This window comes from Artemia franciscana, unplaced genomic scaffold (genome assembly GCF_032884065.1).
Source record: "Artemia franciscana unplaced genomic scaffold, ASM3288406v1 Scaffold_364, whole genome shotgun sequence".
In the NCBI taxonomy this organism is placed as follows: Eukaryota; Metazoa; Arthropoda; class Branchiopoda; order Anostraca; family Artemiidae; genus Artemia; species Artemia franciscana.
Window position 1 is genome coordinate 87,929 of NW_027064236.1, and position 26,504 is coordinate 114,432.

The window sequence follows — 26,504 nt, forward strand, 5'->3', positions numbered from 1 at the left end:
ATGACGATGGCTACTCAGGGAATGGTCGATTAGCAATCACCATCAACAAAGCTCAAGGGCAATCATTAGAATCATGAGGTATAGATCTGAATACGGATTGTTTTCCCATGGACCATTATATGTTGCATGTTCAAGAGTCGGTAAACCTGACAATCTATTTATATGCACAGACAATGGGACAGCAAAGAATGTTGTATATTCGCAAGTTTTACGTAGTTAAAAACATATTATATATATATATATATATATATATATATATCTATATTCACAGGTGGGACATAGGGACACAACTACAATGGCGCGTAACTAATATGGCGCGTAACGACTTACGCGCGCAGGGGGGCTTGGGGGGGCGCGAAGTGCCCCCACCAACTAGGTGTTGGGGTGGCGCGAAGCGCCACCCCAACAGCTAGTATATATATATATATATATATATATATATATATATATATATATATATATATATATATATATATATATATATATATATATATGTATGTAAAATTATTTAGAAAGGGTATGCTATCACGTAGAAAAGTATACAAATTCTTGGATAATTTCAGAGGGTCAAACAAAACAACTTTGACATCCTTTTATTTATGAACATTTATACTAGTTTCTCCTTGATTGCCAAACTCTTTCGAATTTCCTACAAAAATTTAGGCTCAAAATTTTGTTCCAGGAATTTTGGCCGTTGCAAATATTCAGACCATTGAGGCAACCACACGTTTCAACTTTTTTTTTACCCTCTCGTGGGATTTTTATTGTGTAGCTCAAAGCCCTTTGAATTGGCATGGCCAATATATTGCTAGAGCCGTAGAAACTTTTAAAATCTCACATTTCTTTGCTTGTACTTTTAAAATGATACTTTTATTGCCTTTAAAAAGTTTTGTTCATGAATAGGGTTATTTCCCAAAAGGGTCAATTTTATAAAAGAGAAAACTTGTTTATCTTGAGCGTCAGACATTGGAAGATGAAACATTTGGTCCTTGAAAACTTTTTAGGGAAATGCTAATTACATTTATTGTTTCGCTCTTCCCCCATGAACATACTTTATATAAAAGATTTTAAATACTTATAGAAGATAAAACACAACGGAAACATCCATGGAAAATATTCTTTTAAACTTAAGTCCCAAAAGCTTTTTTGCTTGCCATATTTTCAAAAATTATGAAGGACCGGTTTTTCAACTAGTAAAATCAAGATTTGGGAAAAATCAAATCTAGGGCAATACACAGGGAGTGGAGGGGGGTGGATTCTAGGTCCCTCCTCGCAGGCAAAAGAAAAACTGCGTATAGTAGTACTTATTCGGTTATACGTTGGTTAACAGACTTTTTCACAGTCAAACCCCATCCCATCCTGAATTAAAATCCTGGGTACAGCCCTGCTTGAGTCTTGAAAAAGTTATTCCTATCAAAAGCAAACAAATTGTCTTTATTTTATTGCTTTGAAATATATTTCAAACCAGAAAAAGAAAATGCCACCCTTATGATTTGCCTTTGATTTAACGACTTTTTTCGAGCGGTTCTTTATTTATAAACAGAAATAGGTATTTTTCAAACTCAACTTAATTTCAAATCACACCCACTTCCTGCCTTTCTTAATTGGTAAAGATCCGATATTATTTTTTTGCTAGTTTAATCAAGACTAGAATTAATCCCAAGTCTAAGACTGTACACAGAAGTTGGGAGGGGGGATGTTGATACCATCCAAAATAAAAATTTCACAAAAGAAATTTTTTAGTTATACGACTGTCTAGATTTTTTTTTCTTAGTTGTAACTTCCTTCTCCTTAAACCTAACAGAGCTTTTGTACGACCTTGAACTTAGTTTCTTTTCAAATTTCGATTGGACTAGTAACAAACATTCAACAATAACTCGAGTATCAAAATCAACAGCCCTGGTTTGTAAATGAAAAATAAAAAGAGAGCAATGAAGGAAAGGGAAAAGGAAAAGCTGTCATCAGTACACTGGATAATATTGCGCAATGATGATGGTTAATTTAGTACATTAGCTTAATAGTACCAAAGTTTTTGCGTTAAATTAATATTTTAGCCTAAAACTGGCATATTTATTTTCTACGAACCACTAGTTGTCACTGGTACTTCTGTAGCAATATTTTGTACTAAATTAATATTTCAGCCTACCAGCCTACATGAAGGATGACAGGTTGCCGAAGATTGTCCTTTTTGGCCAACCGTCTGGGGGTACACGGAAAGCAGGTCGTCCTCGTCTGGGTTGGGAGGATGTCATAAATAAAGATTTAAAAGAAATGGGAACTTCCTGGGAGGGTGTAAAGAGGGACGCCATGAATAGATTAGGTTGGAGGAGGAGCGTGCGTAGCTGTGTTGGCCTCAGGCGACTTAGTGCTGCAGTGAGTTAGAAGTAGTTGTAGTAGCCTACCAGTATCAACATGCTTTAGTGTGACCGACTTGTTAACAGTAGGATTTTTGAAAACAAATTCCCAGTCTTCTAGGACCATTTTACCATGCAGTTACTCCTGAAAAAAAAAAAAAAAAAAAAAACACACACACACAAACAGAACATTTTTGTACATAGGAGCTTGAAACCTCTGCTGTAGGGTTTTCTGATTTGCTCAATCTGACAGTGTGATTTTCATTAAGATCAGATGATTTTTTGGGACTCTTTTTTCTTGTATTCCCTTTTTGATCTACATTTGTTTTGTAGGTTTTGTAGGTTTGCTGGCAGAAGTAAACTTATAATTACTATTATTAAAAAGAGTTACCTATATAAATAATCTTTCCGCATTTTGATATTGCCGCCGAAGATTCAATTCTTCCACCAAGATTTGTAGTCCATAGCTTCTCTCCCGTAAGGCCATTAATGGCAGAAAACTCCTTCGAATGCGAGCCAATAAATATCACAGGGTAATTTCTAGAAAAAAAGTAACAAAAAAGACTACTTGAAAGTCTCAAATCCAAGACTAAGAGACTATTACCCTGTCAGAGTCAGGCTGGGAAACAGATCCGTAAATAAGTCTTGAGGACCTTGGTCCCATTTAGCAAAAGTACAAAAAGCCTATATACGTCATCACGACTGTCGTATCTCAGCCTTTATTTTGTTTTAAAAGTTTCTATTGAAATAATCAAGATGATATTAGGTTTCGGAAATTGCCCCCAAAATTAATTTTAACAAAACTGAAGATTTGTATTTTGTATTAAAGTCAGTGTATTTATGAATATCAATTTTTGAGGATGTCTCGAAAAATTCAATTATTTTCTGTGGAAATTCGGGAAATCTGGGAACTTTACGGGGAAGTACTGGCTAATTCAATGGCTTGGGCACTGTTGAAAAATTTTTGAGCATTTTGTAATCTTACTAAATTTTAGATGAATACGATCCTCGATTTAACAGGAGGCTCCAGTCTACACTAAATAGATAAAAATGCAGTTCCTGGAAAATTCTTACAGAAAAATAGTATAAATAAGGAACACAGGAACAGAGATTATGCCACTTAAAAACTATAAGCAAATACGAAAGTAAAGAAAAAAAAGAAAATCCAATGTGAGACAAAAGAAAAAAAGAAATACCCTGTCAGGTTTAGGGTGGGAAATAGATGCGTAAATAAGTCTTAAGTCACGAGAAAAATTTCTAGTCAACGTTTAATAAGGGGTTGTTCAACTTGACGTAAATTCGTTTTGATGATTTGTATTTTATGTAAATTACGTCTTATCTATTGCATATTAAATTAATTATTTAATTTTTATATAAAAAAATAAAAAAAACTTTAGTACGTACATTATTAATTGCAAACCATGTGATTTACAAAGTTAAAAAAAATCCCTAATAAATTCTTTTTTGTAATTTCGACAATAGAAAAAGTATCATCCAAAAATTCGATCCTAAATTAAGTCTAATTTCAAATTAAACTTAAAACAGGAACCAGTCAACAACTTCCCAGACATCTGGGGACACTTCCCTATTTGGGATGTAAGTTAGAAAAATATACACTCTAGGATCAAACAGTTCGTGGCAACGAACTGTAGTAAGGAGCGACCCGGCTCAATAGTAACCAAAACTCTAAAAAATGGAATTTTGATACCAATAGCTACATCAAAGAATCGCATTTTAATGCTAATTTTAAATATACAAGTTTCATCGAGTTTAGTCTTACGCGTCAAAAGTTACGAGCCTGAGAAAATTTGCCTTATTTTAGAATATAGGGGGAAACACCCCGTAAAAGTCATAGAATATTAATCATCAGATTCAGATTCATCAGATTCAGCGTATCAGAGAACCCTATTGTAGAAGTTTCAAGCTCCTATCTACAAAAACGTGGAATTTTGTATTTTTTTGCCAGAAGGCAGATCAAGTGGTCCTAGAATGTTGCGAGAGGGCTCATTCGAACGGAAATGAAAAGTTCTAGTGCCCTTTTTAAGTGACCAAAAAAATTGGAGGGCACCTAGGCCCCCTCCCACGCTAATTATTTTCCCAAAGTCAACGGATCAAAATTCGGAGATAGCCATTTTATTCAGCATAGTCGAAAAACCTTATAACTATGTCTTTGGGGACGACTTACTCCCCCACAGTCCCCGTGGGAGGGGCTACAAGTTACAAACTTTGACCAGTGCTTACATATAGTAATGGTTATTGGGAAATGTACAGACGTTTTCAGGGGGATTTTTTGGTTAGTGGGAGGGGTTGAGAAGGAAGGATATGTTGGGGGAGCTTTCTATCGAGGAATTTGTCATGGGGGAAGAAAATTTCCATGAAGGGAGTACAGGATTTTCTAGCATTATTTAAAAAAAAACAATGGAAAAATAAATATGAAAAAGTGTTTTCAACTGGAAGTAAGGAGCAAACTTAAAACGAACAGTAATTATTACGCATATGAGGGGCTCACCTCCTCCTAATACCTCGCTCTTTATGCTAAAGTATTTTTGGTAATTTCAACTATTTATTCTACGGCTTTTGTGATCCAGGGGTCATTCTTAATGAATTGGGACAAAATTTAAGCTGTAGTGTAAAGAGCGAGGTACTGACGAGGGGCTGAACCCCCTCATATATGTAATAAAAACATGAGGATACAAAAGTTCGTTAAGTAAGCTAATTTATAAGCTACTTATATCTTTTACTAATAAAACACTCGTAAAAAATTAAAAGTTCTAGTTGGCTTTTTAAGTAACCAAAAAATCGGAGGGCAACTAGGCTTCCTCCCCCGCTCCTTTTTTCTCAGAATCATTCGATCAAAACTATGAGAAAGCCATTTAGCCAAAAAAATAAATATGCAAATTTCGTTTTGATTATTCCTCTGCGGAGAGCCAAAATCAAAACATGCATTGATTCAAAAATGTTCAAAAATTAAATAAAAAAACAAGTTTTTTTAACTGAAAGTAAAGAGCGACATTAAAATTTAAGCGAACAGAAATTACTTCGTATATGAAAGGGATTGCTTCCTCATCAACGCCCCGCTCTGTACGCTGAAGTTTTTTACTGTTTTAAAAAGAAGTGTTGAGAGAAAGAGTCAAACTTTAGCGTAAAGAGCGGGGCGTTGATGAGGAAGCAGCCCCTTTCATATACGAAGTAATTTCTGTTCGTTTTAAGTTTTAATGTCAGCGTAAATAAGTCCTGAGGCACGAGAAAAATTTCTAGTCGACGCTTAAGAAGGGGTTGTTCAACTTGATGCGGATTTGTTTTAATGATTTATATTTTATGTAAATTACGTCTTATCTATTGCATATTAAATTAACTATTTAATTCTTAAATCTTGAAAAAAAAATTAAAGTAAATACATTATTAATTGTAAACCGTTTGATTTACAAAGTTAAAGAAATCCCTAATATTTTTTTTTGTAATTTCTGCAATAGAAAAAGTATCATCCAAGAATTCGACCTTAAATTAGGTTTTATTTCAAATTAAACTTAATACAGTAACCAGTCAATAAACTTCCTAGACATTTGGGGAGGCTTCCTTATTTGGGAATTCACAATAGTGTTCTTGAATTTTAGTAGACTCCTATCTAAATTATCGAGGTAGCAATTTATAAGTAAGGAGCGACTTGGCCCAGTGTTAATCGAAATTCTAAAAAAAAGTAATTTTGATAAAAATAGATACATGAAAAGAATTAGCTTTACATGCAGAATCCAAATACATGAAATTCATTAAGTTTAATGCTATCCATCAAAACATGAGAGCCTGACAAAATTTGCCTAATTTTCAAAAAAGTGGGGAAACATCCCCAAAAGTAAAGCAATCTTAATGAAAATCGCACTATCAGATTCAGGCTATGAGGAATGTTGTAATCTGTGCTAGAAGAAGGATAACGAAAGCTTGTTTATTTGTTTTTTATTTCTTAGGGGGGGATCATTTCGAACCAATGGTCTTAGAAGGTTGCGGGGCTAGGGCTCACTCAAACTTAAGTCAATGGTTCTAGTACCCTTTTTCACTGTCCAAAAAGATTGGAGGACAAGGGCAACAGCCCCCTCCCATACCCCCTTTTCCCAAAGACACCAGATCAGGATTTTTATATATCCAAAATTTTTGATTCAGCATAGTTAAGAAATTCAATACCTATGCCTTTGGGGATGGCATGACCCCCATAGTCCCCTGGGAAGGGTTGTAAGCTACGCAACTTGCCTACTGTTCACATAAAATATTTGTTATTGGGCAATACACGGACAGTTTTGGTAGGTATTTACTGCGGAGAGGGAAGTTTTCGCGGGAAACTTTCCATGGGAAACTTCACACTGGACAAGGGAAGAGAAGGAGATTTCCTGGTATAATTTTAAGAACGGTCAGGAATTTAATAAAAAAACAAATTTTTTCAACTAAAAGTAAGGAGCAGCATTAAAACTTAAAACGAACAGAAATCATTCCGTCTACGAAAGAGACTGTCCACACCTCAATTCCTCGCCCTTTTTCACTAAAGTTTGACTTTTAGTCACATTTCTTTAAGAAAGACTGCTGAAACATAAAAGCCGTTGAATTTGAATGACAAGTAGTTTTAAAGAACTTTAAGCCTTTAGCGCAAAGAACCAAGGATTGAGATTTTGCTTGAAGATCCATCGGCCCAGTAGCAGCTTTTTTTCAAACATTGGAGGAAAAGTTCCTTTTTTTAACCTAATTTACGAGCCGATTGGCGAGTTGATGACTTGAAAAATGAAAATGCTTTATATTTATCCATTTTGAAATCAAAATTTGTATTGTAAGATGGGAAAATACTTCCAAAGATATTTCACAAAAAATTAGCATGTGAATGAGAGCGGATAAAAAACTCAGACAACATTATCACTGGTCTTAGCAGGGAAAAACGACATTGGGATAGAAAATTTAAACGCAAAAAGAATTTTTGGATTATCTGGTACTATTGAAAGTACTAGATGCTTTATTCATATCTACAATCTCCCCATCGGCCAGAAAAAGGCCCCCGAGGTGGATGTTTCAACAATCTTGTAAACCATTTTTCTTGCTGTCGTTTCTTGAGGGGGTTGATGTTGAAGAGTAAATAAATGGGATCAACAATACTAAATAAGAAAGATTAATATTACTAATAATACTAAGATTAATACTAAGATTAATAATACTAACATAATACTAAATAAGAAATTGATTCTGCAAAAGATTAATAATCCTTCTACCCCCCCCCACCCCACCAATTAACGACATTGTGTCGATAAAAATAAGCTAAGAAATAACAGGAAACTCAGAAATTCAGCAAACTTTCCAAGGGATTGGGACGCAATTTTTGCGGCAGTAATTACTATATTTAAAAAGAGTAGAATGGAGGATGTCGTAGTTCATTTTTTTTTTCTATTTGATTTTTGTTCTATAAGTAACCTATACCCCCAAGCTCCACCCTTTTCCTTCCATTCAAGACGTTGAGTTTTTATGAATTTGAAAAATTTCGTGTTAGGTCAATAAAACATTGAGATATGGATCCAAACCCCTAACAAGGGACTCGGGAGAATCCTTAGCATCATACAACCACATCTTCTCTACTTATGATGTTTAGATATTCTAAAAAAATCAGTCCCACCACTAATTAAAATTATAAATTCAGCTTAAAAGCCAAACTCCAAGAACTGCTTTGCCAAGGCCAACGGTTTAAGGAGAAGCAGGCTCTTATGAAACCTGAATTTGTTTTGTTGAAGATTAGAAAGATACATATTACTTGATTATGCAAGGTATTTTTCAAAGGGACAAATACCCCCAAGCTCCACCCTTTTCCTTCCATTCAAGACGTTGAGTTTTTATGAATTTGAAGAAACTTGTGTTAGGTCAATAAAACTTTGAGAAATGGATCCAAACCCCTAATAAGGGACTCGGGAGATTCCTTAGCATCATACAACCACATCTTCTCTACTTATGAGGTTTAGAGATTCTAAGAAAATCAGTCCCACCACTAATTAAAATTATAAATTCAGCTTAAAAGCCAAACCCCAAGAACTGCTTTGTTAAGCTCAACGGTTTAAGGAGAAGGTTAACGTTAAGGTTAACGTTAACGGTTAATTAACGGTATTATTAACGATATATTAACGGTAACGGTATAATGGTATTAAGGTTAAGGTTAACGTTAACGGTTAAGGCTTTTATGAAACTAGACTTTTGTTTTGTTGAAGATTAGAAAGATACATATTACCTGATGATGCAAGATATTTTTCAGAGGGACAAATAGCTCTGCAAAGGGAAAATAATACTACAATAAGTTAGAAGTAGCAGTTTCTAATACACAGTGTTTTCAAACTGAACCATACATCTACATTCCAGAGTAATCGGCTAGATTTAGACAAACCAAAGATGACAACTTTGATATTTATTTCATATATCACGAAAAAATTATGTTTCTTCAAATTACACTGTAAGATATCATTCTGTGGATCCCTATTTTCATAGTAGGATCAAATTATAATCAAATGATTCGTGGAAATGAATTGTAAGTAAGAAGCGACTCGGCCTCATAGTAACCAAAACTAAAAAAAAAAAAAAATCTGACACCAATTATGAAATGAAAAGAATTGGCTTCTTATGCTGATTCCAAAAATATAAAATTCCTTAAGTTTAATGTTACCAACCTAATGCTATGATGCTGCGAAAATTTGCCTGATTTTCAAAAAAGGCACCCCCCTCCACAAGTCAGGTGATCATAATAGAAATCACACCATGAGATTCAGCATACTAGAGAACCCTGTTATAGAGGTTTCAAGCTCCTATCTATGAAAAAATTAAACTTTTTGTTTTTTGCCAGAGGAAAGATCATGGACGCGTTTTTATTTATTTTATTTTCCCCAAGGGTGATTGTATCAAGCCACGTCCAAGAAGATCGTGAGAGGGCTCATTTGAACGGAAATTACATGTTCTAGCGCCCCTTTTCAGCAACCGCAAAGATGGGGGGGGGGCAACGAGCCCCGTCCCACGCCCTTTTTTCCCCAAAGACATCCGATCGAAAATTTGAAAAGGTCATTTGGTTTGTAATGGTTTAAAAGTCCAAAAACTAGGCCTCTAGGGATAGCATGACCCAGACAGCCCCTGGGGAAAGGGCTGTAATCTGTGGAATTTTCCCATTGTTTACATATAGTATTTGTTATTAGGATATATAGGGAAATTTTCTGCGGGGGGATTTTCCACAGGAAAAATTTTCCTTTGGGAAAGAAAGTTTCTCGGGGGAATTTTCCAGGGAAATATTACACAGGGGAAGGAGTTCCTAACATGACTTGAAAACTATCAGAAAATATAAAAAAAAAAACAAGTTTATCCAGCCGAAAGTAAAGATCAACATTGAACAGAAACTAGTTCCTATATGAGCAGAAGGGGGGGGCATCCCCTTCTTCAACCCTCATACTTTACATTAAAGTTTGAATTTTTGTACCAATTCTTTAAGAGCGACTTCCGAAACGCAAGAGTCATTAAATTTGAATAAGAAGTACTCTGAAAAAACTTTAAGGCTTAAACATAAAGAGTGAAGAACGAGGACGGAGTAGCCCACCTCATATACAAAACAATTTCTGCTCATTTTAAGTTTGAATAATGATGATTAATTTCAGTTGAAAAAATAGTTTTCTGTTTAATTTTATCACTGCTAGAACTCAAACACTAGCTTCAGCATATTTAGGATTTGTAATGGGACGAATCATGATGTAACGGTAAAGTATAACTTTTCGGACGTAAAAATTTTAGCCCTGAATTTCAACCAATACAATTACCAACATGAAACTTGGTCGAAAAAGAACATCCCAGAAATGCTTTTATCTTCCGGCCGACCAAACCAATATCTTCTGATTTATCCCAACTAGCCACAAACGTAGGTAACAAGCTTACCCTCTTGGTGTCGATACAAAGAGCAAAGATGAAACTTACTTTTCCGTTAAAGATTTTTATAGGTTGAAAGCTTAGCCGATAAATTTACCCTCAGAATTAGAAGAAATGAGTCCCTTTCAGCATAAAAGCAAACAATCAATAATGAACCTAGATTGTTGAGAATGAATGGGCTTTTACTTAAACAAAATTAAATTTGTTTTATTCCGGATACCTGAAACAATAGCTGTCCGGTTAGTTACAGGTGATCACCAGCAAAAGTGGTCTCAGTTAAGCTGGTCACCAGTACGGGTGGTACCATCGCAACTTGAGACCACCAGAACAGGGATGCAACTGAGAATGAAACAATACCCGTATATTCATTAAGGGTAAAAAAATCCTAATGTATTAGATACTAATAATGTATACGCATTTTATACTCTTTAAGAGTAACGTTTGAAGCACACAATTTTCCTAAGATTCCGAGCTCAGGACTAAGTGGTAGTCCAGCTCCAGAATAGTTACTGACATTTTTTTTTTCAAGATAAAGAAATGCTGTCTTTGAAGAACTCCCATTTTGTATATAAGATAAACACAACATATTAGGCGTAATAATCTATTAAACTATCTACACTGGCGATAAATCTTCAAATAATTCACGTGGATATGAGTCTTCACATAAAAAACTTACTCATGGGTTTTTACCAGCAAAGGTGATGCATCTACACATTTATTCATATTGCAGCTCCATTCCTCCATTATAACCAGGGAACCATCAGAATAGTTTTCATCAAATATTGCACAATCATTCTTGCTTCGAAATAATTCTAGAAATTGTCTTTCACGGGGACTTGGTAGTAGGTTCGTCTGATATGTGGAAATTGCGGGCTTGTTACTATCTGATATGTCCTTCAAGATCAGCGCAAGGTAGTCAAGAATGTCCTAGAAAATATGGTAGAACTCAATTTTGGGCCTACCCAAGAATATTTAAGCGTACGCGTCGTCGACATATATACCACCTGGGACAACATTAAATAAATATGATTGCTTCTATATTTAATTGAATCCTAATTCCTTTTCAATTATGAAAATTGTTTGAAAAAAAATGCATATACATCATGTGTTCACAGAAGTCAGACCAAATACACATTTAAACTACAAAATATGCAATTTTTGAACATTTCTTTGGTTAAAAATTAAAATTTGATTGGCACATTTTTCATAGTGATCAGAATATGTTCGTGTGACTTGAGTTACCACTCGAGGCGGATTAGGGTCGATCTGAGCCCCCATAGCTCTCGTAAACTAGTTTCAAGGTTAAGGGAACAAACCATTCTTTTTTTTGCCGGAATCAAATAGAATATATTAAGTGCAGGAGCTAACATTCTGCAAAGACAAAACTTTCCAAAAATCTTACTTGGTCTGCCCTCTGTCTCTGAGAACACTCAGTCGCCATAAATAGTAACTTAAGCTACCATTCTCCAATCATTAGTGATACTTTAGAAAAAAGGATGTACGATTATTTAGGCAAGGGCATAAATAAAATATGACCATTTACTGCCGACCAGAAACAGCTAAATTTATATTCTTTTTGTGACATACTGGCTCATATATCGAAAAACTTGTAGCGTTGCTAACTTAGTCGAATAGCAGAGAAAAGAAATGAAGAAAATTCAATAATTTAATGAATTTAATATACCAGCCATCTGGTGGCAACAATTCTTAGGTTAATTCATTTTCATTTATTAACTTGAGCATTGAGAACATCCTTAATCAGCTTATTTAATGTCTAAGTTCTTATATTGTTGCTACTTATTCGTATTTGTACGAGGACCAGACGTTTTCCATCTCACTTGGTATCTCAAGTTCAGTTTTTTCACGTGAATTTGTTTAACCGTAAACTCCCCAGACTCACAGTGGCTGAGTTTGCAGAGCAAAGAGACTCACCTTCACCAAAACCCTGGTGATACTAGTATTCGAGCCCTCGTCCCGAATGACATTGAATAATTCAGTGTGCCATCCACTCGGCTAGACTATTATAACTAGATGTAATACCATCAAAACTATTAGTATACCGTCCCCAGGCAGAGGACTAGCTCGAAGACTGGGCGATGCATGCTACAAAAAAAAGAACGCAAAGGAAATGGACGCAACCAGATTTGTTTAACAGGAATGATATTAAAATAACACTATATACCTAGTTGGAGATTTGCCAGGAGAGATACTAGCGAATAAAATAACACCGCAAGGATTCCCATAGCTTTATTTTGCAACTGTTTAATGGGAAAAATATAGAACTGAAACGTATCCAGGTAAACAACTGAACAGTAATTAATATAGAATGAACAAGGGAAATACAGATTGATCTTAGAGCTGAAACAGGAACAAGGAATTTGAAAAGATGCGTTCCACCCAAGTTCCTCCCCAGTCTGAGTCTTAGGTTAGCAATTTGAGCTTTCCAACTTAAGTTCTGGTCAACAATAACCCCAAGGCACCGAATTGCCTGAATTCGGGAGATCCTTACTGCCTGACTTGCATAGTTGACTTCGCCCTCTTTTAAAGATTGTACTGATTTTGATTTTAAGAAGCAGAAGATTTTGTAAACTGATTCTTAGAAGTGTTGATAATGTTGTTATAGTTGCGTGCACTTCCAAGATATGGTTAATTAATTCCGAACAAACACAAACGCCAATCTCAGCCTTTTTTACATTTTTTTCCATTAATTACGACCCAGTCTAAGAGTCAAGCTCCCTTAAATCATGAATTTAAATTCATGTAGATTTATCCCAGAAATAAAAACTTAAATTAGCTTGGGGAAAGGAAGAGGGTCTTTATAAACAAATTTTAAACATGAGGCTAAGTGTGTTATTTAGGATAGGTTTTATGCTGTTCAATTTATCTCAGTGCTAAGTTTTATGTAGTGGCTGTTCTGGCTTTTCGCGCCCGGAGTAAAATCTTGATTAGCGCGCCCGTCTCCTGTTTCTCATAAAATCTTCAAGCCAAAGTTAAATAAAATTTTCATTGGTAAACCAAACTATTTTTAATTAATTAATTAATTAATAATTTATTGTTTAATTTTTTCATTGTTATCTAAATCATTTAATTATTATCAATTATTTTAATTTAGTTATTATTATTTCATTATTTTTTAACTTATTTTTATTTTATCAATTAATTAAGAATTTAAAAACTATTTTCATTCATTAACCCTTACTTTATTTTAATAAACATAAGATTTCCAAATTACAAACTGATTATAACCGTTAGATTATTTATTTGAAATTTTGCGCCGCTAAAATTTCTGAACCCAGGTCAAGTGTCCTTTTTCTTTCCCCTAAAACCACCTTTTTCTGAATTTATGGCAATCGAGAATTTACTTGATCGCTTTTGTTACAGCCTACCTACCAGTCACTTAGCTTGATTGTATTAGAATCCTAACGTATTCCTGAATTATAAGAAACCGTTTACTCTATCTTGACGTACTCACGGATCTTCATTACTTTCCCATAAGCTCTCTTTAGATACCTCCCTTCAATAATATTGTCCCTGGAACAAACACACCTATTTCGCAATATAAATCATTGCCTTTAAAGCTTTGTCTTAAGTAGTTGTAGGCATAGATCACCTTCTAGGATGCTATAAAGAGGACATTTCTCCCACAGAAACGAAAAATTTAAAACCTTTAAATTAAACTCTATCTGGAGCTTTGTGGACCCAGATAAAAGGGAAGTATTGTTTGTTTTTTTTTTTTTTTTTAGCTAATTTGTGTTTTGTAGGTTTCTGTCACAAGATTAAAATGTCCTTGTATTTTTATTTAGTTTATTCCATTTTCATTCTACGAGTTTTAACTGCTTTTTAATATTTTTTTTTATAACCTTTTTAACATTTTGAACATTTTTTCTCTTACTTATATTGGCTTGTTTCTTCTTTGTGCGTACTTTTTGACTCTAAAGTACGAGCTACGCCCATTTGGGCCTGTGATAGCCATATTTTTCAGAAATAAAATCTCATCTTATCTTATGGGGGTACATTATTCAAAATATCAGGTAAGGGTTGCAAAACGGAGAAGAATGTTTTAAAGAATATATCACCTTGGGTGACTGCAGGGGAAGAAAAAGGTAAAGATCGAGAATCTTCTCCCTCCCCCTTAAAAGAAAAAATATATATAAAAAGCACAAAATTGAGCATTGCAGGTCCTATATTGCATACATCACAGATCTTCACTCCCGAATAATTTCTATAGGCTCACAGGTATTACAAAAAAAAAAAAAAATAAAAAAATTATACTGCTACGAGGTAAAAATTTCTACTAAGCCAAAAAGAACCAAATAAACTAATAAACCGGATTATTTCGTCGCCACATTCGACTCTATCATAAAATTACATGGATTTCGTACAAAGTTCCTGCTATCTTGTGCAAAATTTACTGGAAACGAAGAATCAAAATGAAACTTGCTTAGATGTGTCCAATTGTGCTGAGTTGTTTTGTATGAGAGCATTTTAAATGGCACATCATCTTCGGTAACAGTGGGAGGCAAGAGGCTAAAGTTAGGCATTTGCCCCCTCTTTTGAAAAGGAAAAATATACCTAAAGCGCAGAACTAGACAGCGTTTGGAATGAATATGATTCTTTCCTGCTAAAAATAAACTGTTTTATCCTACTCTTACACCTTTTAAGAATAAAATTCAGGTCCTCCCTCCTGAACAATTTCGACAGGCTCCAGGAATAGCTCTCAGTGAATAATTTCTTAGATTATTTACATTTATAAATAATAAAGAAATTTAGGTTATATGATATTTATAATAATTATTTACATTTATAAGTAAAAACAAAAGCATATTTATATAACAACGGGCAAAACCATTGACTAAGACAAAGAACTAGATAAAATAATAAAGCCTGATTTAATGGCATCAATAAGTGATGCCACTTATTGTGGCATCACCATGAAAACGAAGAATGTGCATCCCTTTTAATTTTAAAAATACATTCCCCCCTTAAATTTTCGTGAACTGACGCCACTGGAAGGACTATTTTGGCACCACATTCTACTCCCCATCATATTACAGTTGCATAAACAAATAACTGTTAAGTGCATTGCATAAGCCTAAAAACGAAGAAGTAGATTTCAGACTACATCCTATTCACAATAGTTTAATTTAAAAATCCCTATTGATACTAACGTAAAAGAAGAAAAAAACTAATTCGGGAATTTGGCACAGTAGAAGTTTTTAATCAACTTTTTTTTTGTAAATAACGTGAAAGGATAGAAATATACAACAAAGGGTAAAACTTTTAATAAAGAGAGTGAATTTAGCAAAATATTAAAATCTAAATATTTCAGTCAGCACAAGAAAACCTTTATCAATGAAAAATAAAGAAGAGAATAAAAAAATAAGTAGAACAAAGAGAACAACATAAAGACAACCCTATCACCGAAGAAAAACTCTCATCTGAACAAAGTGCTTAACACCTAAGTTCATGATACATCACTGAGCCTACAGCTCCAAACAATATGTCAAATAAGCTGCCTCAATATAAAATTTTGGTTTGCTGCAATCAGCAAAAACTTTTCCACAAAATAAGTTATTCTATACACACCACTTTGAATGTTCTTCCTTTCCAAATTATTTTTAATATTAAGAAAATACCGTACAGTTGGCTGAGTTTTGGAATCTATTGCATATATTTGCATTCATTATTTAAATATTTACAAATTATTTCAATTTACAATTTATCTATTATTACATATAATTTCATATAGTATAGCTTAAGTCTAATTTCAGTGGCAGTTAATCTATTTACATGCAATGCACAGATTAAATACGACTTTTATTTCTGTTTAATTTTTATAATTTCTATTTCACTGTTTCACAGTTGTTGGAAGAGTCGGAAAATAAGTCAACGAACCAAGATTAGAATATTGGAAGCTACAATGATGACAGTGGTAAAGTATGGTTCCAAAGTCAGGGCGCAATTTGCTAGGAGGATTTGTTAGATGTTTTCCATAGAAATTGCCTTCGAACTGGTTTGGGAGCCGGTCTGACTGACCGTATTTCATATAGTAAATTGTGGTTGAATCCGTATTTCAAACCGTAAAAACGTGGTTCAACCCTGCTTATTAGGAACAAAATGAGAGAAAAGTTTAGATTGCTACTGCACGTTCTACGGATGAAGGATGACAAATTGCCAAGGATCATCCTTTTCGGCCAACAACCTAGGGCCAAACTGAAAACAGGTCGTCCCCGAATGGGATGGGAGGATGTCGTAAGGACATATTTAAGAGAAATTGTAACTTCTTGGTTGGGTGTACAGAGAGAGGCTATGAATAAACCGGGATAGAGGAGGAGCGTACGTAAATGTATTGGCCTCAGTCGGCTTGGTACTGCAGTGAGTTGTTAGCAGTAGCAGTGTTTTTTACAATCAGCTTTATTTATTTTTCTCTAATATGCTAGATAATGTTGATGATATTCTTCTCACAAACTAACTCCACTTTCCAGTCTTATTAGTTTTCTACAGCCTTTGGTTCCAGTTCCAAATTCTTTGAACGAATGTGTGGTACTACAGAACAACTTACCTCAAAGGATTTATTCATCAGAATATCTAGAAACTCTGGACAAGGTTGACCTATAAATTCTTCGGCCACTGTTGCAAGCTGGATGCAGCTTATTGAATTACCCCCAACCAAAATAAAGTTGTCTTCCATTTTGGGCGGTATATCATTTCGAGAATAGAGACACCAATGGGTTTGCAGGAAACTTTTCAACTCGTCACTAGATGGCACAACTAAGTTTTTTTGCGATTCTATGACTTTATGCAGTGCTTTCATATCGAGTTTTCCTTAAAAGTAATTACAATTATTACTACAATAAAATAACATCTATTAGATGCCATTTCATGGGAAACCAGGTGAGATGTAAAATAAACGTTCAGGCTCATTCACTGTGAATGAAAAAAATACTCTATAATTTTAAATTTCGTCCAAAAATCCAGGTTCAAGGACCAGACTGTAAAATATCCTGTATTGAAAAAAAAGAAGGAAACGAAACTAATGACGTGATGAGGAAAATGATGCTTCTGCGAACGTTTTCACAACATTTTTGTTGGTAGTGAAAACACTGATCTGAAAACAATTAAAGTCTCGTTGTAATTTCTTTTCATTTCGGTCGATTCAATTTCCCTATTTGAGTTAGGACCTTTCTAATTCGAATAAAGCAATCAAAAAGTAAAAAAAAGTAAACAATTACTGCTTGGCTGCCCCAATTCCAAGAGCAATGCTCCTGAAATGTTCTACTGACCCATCCAAATCTGAAAATTACCTATGCACATTCCTCCCAAAATTAACTGCATTTGTCATACTTTGTCTAGCATTAATTTTAACTGGTCACAAGCAACTACAGTGAAAACCCATAAAATTTTAATGGCCCCTCATGGAGCACCATTTAGCCTCTCAGGTGGGTTACAAGCTACCCTCCCTTCCTCCAAGATGATATGCCGAAGGAGACCCAAAAACCGCATTGAAAAATGGAAGATACTTTTATAAGATTATTATTCCTAATTTACTAAAAAATTGAACGATGTTACTTTATGTCTAGTCAATTTTTGTTAGCTCCTTTTATCTTTTTAGGGAGAATGGGATCTTTTTAACCAGCTCCTATAGGTATACCTTTGAAAATATTTAAATTTCTTCGATGTGTTAAAAATAAATTCTTGTTCCACAAAGTAAAAAAAAGGTACAGGAAGTGTTTTATCGTCCTTTATCTAATGGTTAAACGATACTAGTTCTTTTCATATTATTCTTTTTGAGTTTTATCTTTTTCACTAGCCTTCATCTATGTGTTTGGGTTTTATTTTGGAGCCTGTCAATGTATCTGTTTGTTCGAAATCCTACAATTATTTTTAACCTTTTTTAAAATAAAATGCAAATTCGACAGTTTTCTCGGCAAGATTCATTTTTAAAATAAACTTTTATCTTCATCTATATCCTCCTAGCGTTTCCTCGGAACCCTAAGGCTTTGCAGAAAGTTCCAAAAGGTTGCATACAGAAATTAAAATTCCTTTTGAAGAAGTGTAAAATGACTATCCGGGACCAATTCTACCATGTGGCAATTAAGGTTGTTAAAACAAGTCTTTTTTCTAAATTTTCCAGCTCATAAGTTTATGCATAAAGTATTAGAGGAAGCGAGGTTGCAACCAGCATGTGGGTATGCAAAGGAACGGAGTTTTTTTTTTAATCCTATCCCTCTTATTATATAATAGCATTTAACGAGTTTCCCATTTTGCTCAATATTATTTATATATTTTGTTTGTAATATGCGTTTTTTCAGTTTTCCTCTGTCCCTTTCGAAATAAAAGCCTTGATATGTAAGACTGTGAAGAGCTTGTCGATGATTGTAAAATCAGTCCATATGAGTTGCAAATGCGTAGGCATGGATTCGGGGAGCTTTCAAGCCCCCCTGTTGTGATCTAGAAATTTAATGGATTTTTCTACGACTATCTAAATATTTCGTATACCTGAATTTGTCAAGGTTCTGCGTTTTTTTTTTTTACATTTACCCCACCCTCTTCATGCTTTGTGAAACAAGGATTCCTCGCAAATAACAGTAAGACCATTAAGAGTAAAATTTATCACAAGAAGCTTCACAACTGAATTTATAGTACATATTTTTGTAATCTCCTCCCTATACTTTTTATAGTATCTTGTATGTAACATAATTGGTATGTAATGCAATATACCAATTATGATACATTGCATTGGTCAAAACGTTACTAGGGACAGTAAGAGAGGGAGTGCTATTCCTTTGTATTGTATCTGTGTCAAAAAATTAAGCAGCTAGGGATATTTATCAGGAGGGGTATTTTCCAGAGGGATGGTATTTTCCAGGGGGTGTTTTTCCCAGGAAGGGGGATACTTTCCACTGGGGAGATATTTTGTGAGCTGAACCTCACAAAACCTCTGAAGAAGCTACACAACAGATCAAAATTGTACAACATTATCAAAAGCCCAGTAAAAATACGGTTTTGACCTGGTATTTGACCAACAATAATATTTGTAGCATTAAAATGTCCAAAAAATTTACTTAATAACATATCCAAAGTCGCTTGGATTTGCACATGCTGAAATACCCTTTTCACGGAAAAAAGGGGGAAAATCTTGAATTTTGAGAAAATTGCTTAGGGTGAAAATGGGGGACTAAATGATGTAATTTTTCAATTCTGATATGATTTTCAGTCTTCCAGACAAGACGAATAGGAAGCGAACTTTCAATCCACCAAATACTGACCAAATTCATATTCCAATTTTTCATCCCCCTTGACTTCACTAAGGGTTTAAATGGGGTAATAAATGATATAATGTTTCAATTCCGATGCCACTTTCGGTCTCTCCGAACAAAAATTAACAAGAAAAAAAAAACTTTCAATCCAAAAAATATTGCATATTAAAATTCGAGGTTACCCCCTCCTTTCCCTAAAAAAATTGTATTTCTACACAAGTAATTTCGAGTAATTTTGGATATGTTATTCAGTGATTTTTTCTGAAAATTTTGGTGTTTATTTGCGTGCGAATATTTCACAAATTGAAATCCCAGTTTTCTAACCCCTTCTGACCTCGTTTAGGGAGGGAATGGGGTACTAAGTAATGTAATTTTCCAATCCTGAAGTCATTTTTTGTCTTTCCAGAAATGAATTAATAAGAAACAACCTTTTAGTCTGGAAAATATAGCAGAAATTAAAATTCGACATTTCCCACTTCCCCTTCTTTTTCCTGAAAAAGGAGTATTTCCCCAGGGACAATTTCCAGCGATTTTGGATATACTATTAAGCAAAATTTTGAACATCTTGGTGCCAAATACATTTCTGTTGTTCACATTCTAAGGTTTGACCTTTTTTTTCGTAGTTTTACTGGACTAAAAATCAAAAATCCTTTTGTGATGGTAAATCAAGAATTAAAGCTCTTAACAAATTAAGACATGGTCGTGGTGGAACATTGAAAACTCACGGACATTGATATGGCTCTAAAGGACTAATGGTCATGGTAAGTCATATGTTTTAAATTTAGAATTTCGAAAAACCCCATTTCAAAGTTAAAGGCGTTTTAATCAAATTATACAACCTAAGAGGTCTTGGTGCCATTTATTAGGACCCATTATGGCTCAAGCTTTCTAAGCAAAACAGATCAACTGAGAATCAAGCTAATGAGACAAGAATAAGGAATAGTAAAAACATTTCCTTTTCGAACTTGAGTGCAATGTCATTCCCGCAGCATCATGTAGTGACAAAAGGGCACACCTGACATTTCTAACATTTTACAACAGTGCTTTTGTACTGGTTTGGAAGCTCTTCATTTAGGGCTTATCAAAGAAAAGGTCTATAAAGGTACAGAGCATCATTTCAGTACATAAAGATTCGGTGTAATATGAAACAAGATGCTGAACCATATTTTACGCCAATCCTTGTCTTTCTTTCCAGTCTTTTTTTTTACCAGCCAATAAGTCTCCATAAATACACCTAATAGTAGGACCGTTTAATGGAAAAATATCACTAGAATCCTGCACTTCAGGCTAAAAGTACCAAAACTGGTGGGGATATAGATTAAAGTACGGGAAATCCAACGGTGACGGGAATCATGTCAAGGGAACGCTCGAAAGCACACTTACGAGCACCCGAAGGGCTAAAAAAAGTGCAAGTTTATTAGTCTCTCTACAGACACATCAAAACTTATGACAATACGTTTTAAGATATGGAGATTCCATTGGTGGCTAAATAAAAAGCAAAGGATTGCTCTGAACCGCGAAATAGAGCACTAAGAAAAGCGCGTAAAGCGCAAAATGGGAGCGCCTATTCCATGGAATACAAAAATTCGCAAAAACATAGTTTAGATTACTAGAAGGTTGACTATCACAAGAAGCAGCTCGAGTTTGTCTGTCCAAGCGCGTATTTGAGCGCTCAGAAAGCACAAAACTGATGGAAAGTTTCGAGGAACTCCGAAAAAGTGGAAAAGAGTATAAAATATGGGGAAATCAATGGCGTTCTGTATGAAGTCGAGCGATTTCTCTATAGCGCCCTATAAAGCACCCGAAGCACTAAAAAGGCGCAAGTTTACTAGCCTCGCTTCAAAAGCATCAAAACTTCTGAAAACCCATGATGCGCTAAACCAGCACAATCGACGAGTTTACATTCAAGCCCAGGTATGGTCCACTTCTCATCTTGCCATTATTCCCGAAGAGAACTCTAGCGATTAAGGATGGGAAAAGACTAGCAATGGGCTTTGGGCTCCCCGATAACCAACCCTGTCCAAAGCTTCTGTTGCCTTCCCAGAGCTTATACGATTCAGTTGCAAAAAGTAATGCTCTGGGCACTGCAACTGCAAGAGCAGCTCACCTGAGTACACCGACTTTCGTTCTTGCCACGGGTTCTTTTGAGGCTTGAGCCAAACTTAGAATCTCGAAAATAGCGACGAAGACCACACTGCCTTTCCATAACAAACAAATACAACGTAGAGACAATAGGGAAAATTTCAAGACAGTGGAAATTATTTCTGTAGATATTTCGGCCCTATGTCCAAGGGCCGTCTTCAGCACAATACAAGAATAAGAGAGAAACTATATATATATATATATATATAAAAGAACTTACATCAAATTGTGAGGATTAAAACTGAATAATTAAAAACACTTTTTAAAACTTTTTTTAAAAATAGCCCTAGCATCCTTACTTCAACGAAGTTCAACCAGGACTGGCGAAAAGAATGAAATGAGAATATAAGCTCATTCAAACTGAAGAGAATAAAATGATTAGATGCAATTTCTTAAAGCTAATCTTGCTTGTTTAGCAGCCTGTCTCAAAGGCCTTTTCGTAGTTGGTTCAGTACTATTATAAATCGGTTTAGTAAAATATTTTGCTAGATCATTTTTAATTAAATTTGAGTATAAAGAATTTAGTGAGTATTCCCCCAAGTCCCTGTTCAAAGAAATATTATTACTTATTTTGAGATAAATTTCGATTGATTCTCGAACCACCTGTTTTATTCCCAAATCATTACTAATGAGTGAAGAGTTTTCAAAAAGTATCATGTGGGACGGATTATTAAATATATGCCAACCTAAAGCAGAATCAAAGGAGTTGTTGGAACTATTTGAAATTAAGGCCTTGTCTATGTCATTTTTATACTGTTGTAACCGTTTGTCTAGATTCTGATGGGTCCTGCCGACATAGTATTTTCCGCAATCACATGGTATTTGATAGACCCCTCTTTGGCGAGTAACTGGGGTCTTATCTTTACCCGAATTTAAGAAATTGATGATTTTAAAAATATTAGTAAAAACTACGTACAGATTATTTTTTGTGCAAATATTTTTTAATTTTGTTGTGATCTTTGGGATATACGGAAGATAGACAATATTTGAGGGCTTATCAGTAGCCTCACAATGTGAAGTATCTTCTTCGATTTTACAAGAATGTCTTTTCTTTCTACGGTTAATTATTTTATTGACAAAAGGAATGGGGTATCCATTACCAAAAAGAATATCTCTGATAAAGTTTATTTCTGCATTTATATATGAATTGGAGCAAATATTCAGGGCACGATCAATGAGGGAAGTTACAACTGCTCTTTTAACTTGTGGGGGGTGATTTGAATTAAAGTGAAGATATCTATTGTTTTGTGTTGGCTTTCGATATATAGTAAAATCCAGTTCATCAGCATTGCGAATAATTAATAAATCTAAAAACGGAAGTTTATTTTCAATTTCAACTTCTAGGGTGAACTGCAAATTTCGGTCATAAGTGTTAAGATGATCTAAGAAGTCCCGAAGCTCAGCTTCCCCATAATTCCAAAGTGAAATTACGTCATCCACGTAACGACCCCAATAGACGTGTTTTAAAAAATAAGAATTCAATACCCAATTCTCAAGATTCTCGACATAAATATTTGCTAGTAGCCCAGATAAAGGTGCTCCCATGGGTAACCCATTTTTTTGCTGATAAAAAGAATCGCGAAATTGAAAATACATAGAAAACTTATTACAAATTTTAACAAGAGTCATTAAAACTTCACAATCAATTCCTGTCGCTGAAGTCTCGATCAAGTGGTAATTTTCTTCTATTTTGTTTTTTAATAATTCCTCTGAAATAGTTACATCTATATTTGTATACATTGAAACAATGTCGAAACTACTAACTATTGTGTTTTCTGAAATACTTGTGTTGCTAAGTTTTTTAACCAAATCTGCCGAGTTACGAATATAGGAATTTTGAGAATACAATAAAGGTTTGAAAGCTGTACAAAGCCATTTTCCAATATTGGCAGCGGGGGCTTTAGTACAAGCTACGATAGGTTTTAAGGGAATACCCTGTTTATGTATTTTTGGTAAACCGTAGAGTTTAGGACAGAAACTACCACGGGGAAAAAATTTATTGTATAGTTGTGGGGTGATTTTACCATTTTGTTTTAGCTGCTTTAATTCATTTATAGTATTATTAGTGAACTGATCAGTAGGATCATGAGTTATTGTTTGATATGTAATTGTGTCATTTAAATGCGAAAGAATTTTGTTGTCATAGTCTGTCGTATTCTGTGGTACATTCTCGGTATTTCAAACCGTGTTTCTACCAAATAAGAGCTTTCTGCAACAAGCAGATGATTTTTGCGCTTTAAGCACACTTTTCAGTGATTGCAAAGGTGCTATAAAGAAATCGCTCGACTTTCTACCTGTTATTATTGGGTTCCCCATACTTTGTACCACATTACCACTTTTTCCGGAATTTCTACAAACTTTCCATCGGTTTTGCAACTTTTGCACGCTTTTGAGCTTGCAAATTTGTGCTTTGACGCGCAGACTTGAGCTGCTGCTTGTAATCCTAGGAATTCTAGTACTCTAAACTGTGTTTTTGCCTGTTTTAGTATTACATAGGAAAAGCGCTCCTATCTTGCATTTTTTTTAGTGCTCTATTGTTTGCTTCAGAGAGATCCTTTACTTTTTACATAGCCACCATTGGAATCATCATATCTGAAAATGTATATTCAGAGGTTTTAATGCTTCTGTAGAGATGCTAGTAAACTTGCGCTTTTTTTGCACTTCGGGCGCTCGTAAAGGTGCTTTAGAGCCCCCGCTCAACGTACTTCCCGTCCCCATTAGATTCCCCGTGCTTTAATCTGTATTTCCACCAATTTGGATGCTTCTTGACAGGAGTGTGCACTTCTTATGCTTAACTATAATGAATAACAAAGACTCTCTATAGGAATCTTAGCAAAAAAAAAAAAATGATTTTCGGAAAAAGTTTCACATGCTTCCCTTGGCCTAAGGCACAACGGCACCACTAATATTTTCTTAGCTCTATAGGAAAGTGAAAATGAGGTTTTGAAGCATTTTGTGGAAACCGTTTTCCTATTCTTTTTAGAATTCAAGGAAACAAGAACCTATAAAGGGAGCAATGTGTAACTAAATTTTGGGCTTTATTTTGGTATATAGTACAAAGCCATTCAGATAGTCTTTGGGTTAGAAGTACACTGCCAAAGATGAATCAGGGATTATACGAACCCCACTGTGTAACAATAAGACATATAAACGATGTAAAACAGGAAAATGAGAAATACACAAAACAGATGATGGTGAAAACAAAACTTGTTAGTACTTGCTCTCCCTGGTAAACTTCCTGACGGCACTGTTGAAAGGAGCCAAAATATGTTTTGTTTATGACGGGGAGGGGTCAACATTTGAGGAGTTAAACAAAATATGTTTGACCTATGACGAGTCTTTCCTACGCACCTTAAGCGGATATGTCCAGTTAATGGCTAAACTCCGTTAGAAGACTATTAGCAAAGAAGAATTGATTTTCAGAAATGTTCATATTTGAACATTGGGTAAGATTAAATTTAGATGAACTATACTCATAGTTTATTTTGGAAAAATGCATAGAACTTTGACATAGTGTTAACATAGCAACGAAAACATTTAATTTGTCTGTTACTATAACCTTGGTCATAAAAAAGTGAATGTTGCCGTTAATGAATTCCCTAGGAAACATTCCTCTCGAAGAGGAAATTAAAAATGAAGGTGTTATTGTAAAAGTATGGGACAAATACAGACGGCTAACAACAGTAAAAACAAGCTTAAAGTATCAAATTAGAATCTTAATGTCACCACTTCAGTGCATCTAAATTTTAATTCGATCTAGATTTAATAAAAATATGTGGTAGATATGATTTTCGTCAAAGCAAAAATAAAAAAAGAGTTGTCAATTGTTTTGTTTTTAAATTAAATCTGTATCTGATTTCATGATAATCCATTCTTCATATTTCGTTTATGTTATTGTACTGTGTCCATGGCTGTATATTTGGCTTTTAAATACACTTATGTATGTATCTGTCAATAATTTTATAGGAAAATACCGCCAGACAACGTAATTTATTAAAAATAACTATTTACTGTTTTAGCCAGCCCGACCCTGACCTTCTTCAAGTTGCATCTAGCACCCCTGAGGTCCCGTGTGAAAGTGTGAAAACGGATGAAAAATAACCGAGCCCCAGGAGTCTGTGGTATCCCGGTAGAACTGCTGAAATATGCTGGGGCAGCGACCCTTCTCCTGCTCCAAGTACTGTTCGCCACGGTATTTCGTACGGAAGGGATTCCAAAAGCCTGGCGAGTGGGCATCATTCTGTCTATCTGGAAACAGATAGGCAGTCGCAGAATCTGCTCCAATTATCGTGGCATCACACTCCTCTCTGTGCCCGGGAAGCTTTCCTCAGAAGCCAGCGAAGAATCCAAAAGGCTGGCTTCATGCCAGGAAGGTCTACCGTGGAGCAAATATTCACAATGCGGCAGCTGATAGAAAAGACTCGTGAATTTCGACAAAAAGCATATGTTGCCTTTGTCGATTTCAAGGCTACTTCCGATTCTGTCGACCGGCAATCACAATTGGCTCATAATGAAAACAACGGAACTACCAGCGAAGTACTGCAACCTTTTCGAGCGGTTCCACGAAGAGACTAAGAGCTGCGTACAAGTCAATGGCAGATGCAGCCCATCTTTTGAAATCAATACTGGAGTCTGTCAGGACTGTGCTGCTGCTCCAGAGCTATATGATTGTGTCATCGACTACATTATGACTCGGACCATAAACCGTCTCCAGTCTGAGCTGCATTATCGCGATAGAGTACTTTCAGACGCTGACTATGCCGATGACCTTGCTCTCGTCTCCAATTCACCGTCGAAGCTCACAGAAGCCCTATAGATCCTTGCTGATGAAACCTTA

The 26,504-nt window shown here is 35.0% G+C and overlaps 1 protein-coding gene across 4 annotated transcripts in view; it reads right to left on the bottom strand.

Moving 5' to 3' along the window:
• LOC136043185 (beta-alanine-activating enzyme-like) overlaps positions 1–26,504 on the bottom strand; it is a 149,190-nt gene that overhangs the window by 76,279 nt on the left and 46,407 nt on the right. For all 4 annotated transcript variants that reach the window (XR_010621568.1, XM_065728119.1, XM_065728117.1 and 1 more), the window contains 3 exons: positions 16,828–17,090; positions 10,942–11,192; positions 2,746–2,894 (listed from right to left, as the gene is read on the bottom strand). Coding sequence is in view for 3 of the 4 variants with exons in the window: in XM_065728119.1 (XP_065584191.1) it covers positions 2,746–2,894; positions 10,942–11,192; positions 16,828–17,090 (663 nt within the window). In the remaining variant the exon portion in view is untranslated. The remainder of the gene's footprint in view (positions 1–2,745; positions 2,895–10,941; positions 11,193–16,827; positions 17,091–26,504) is intronic.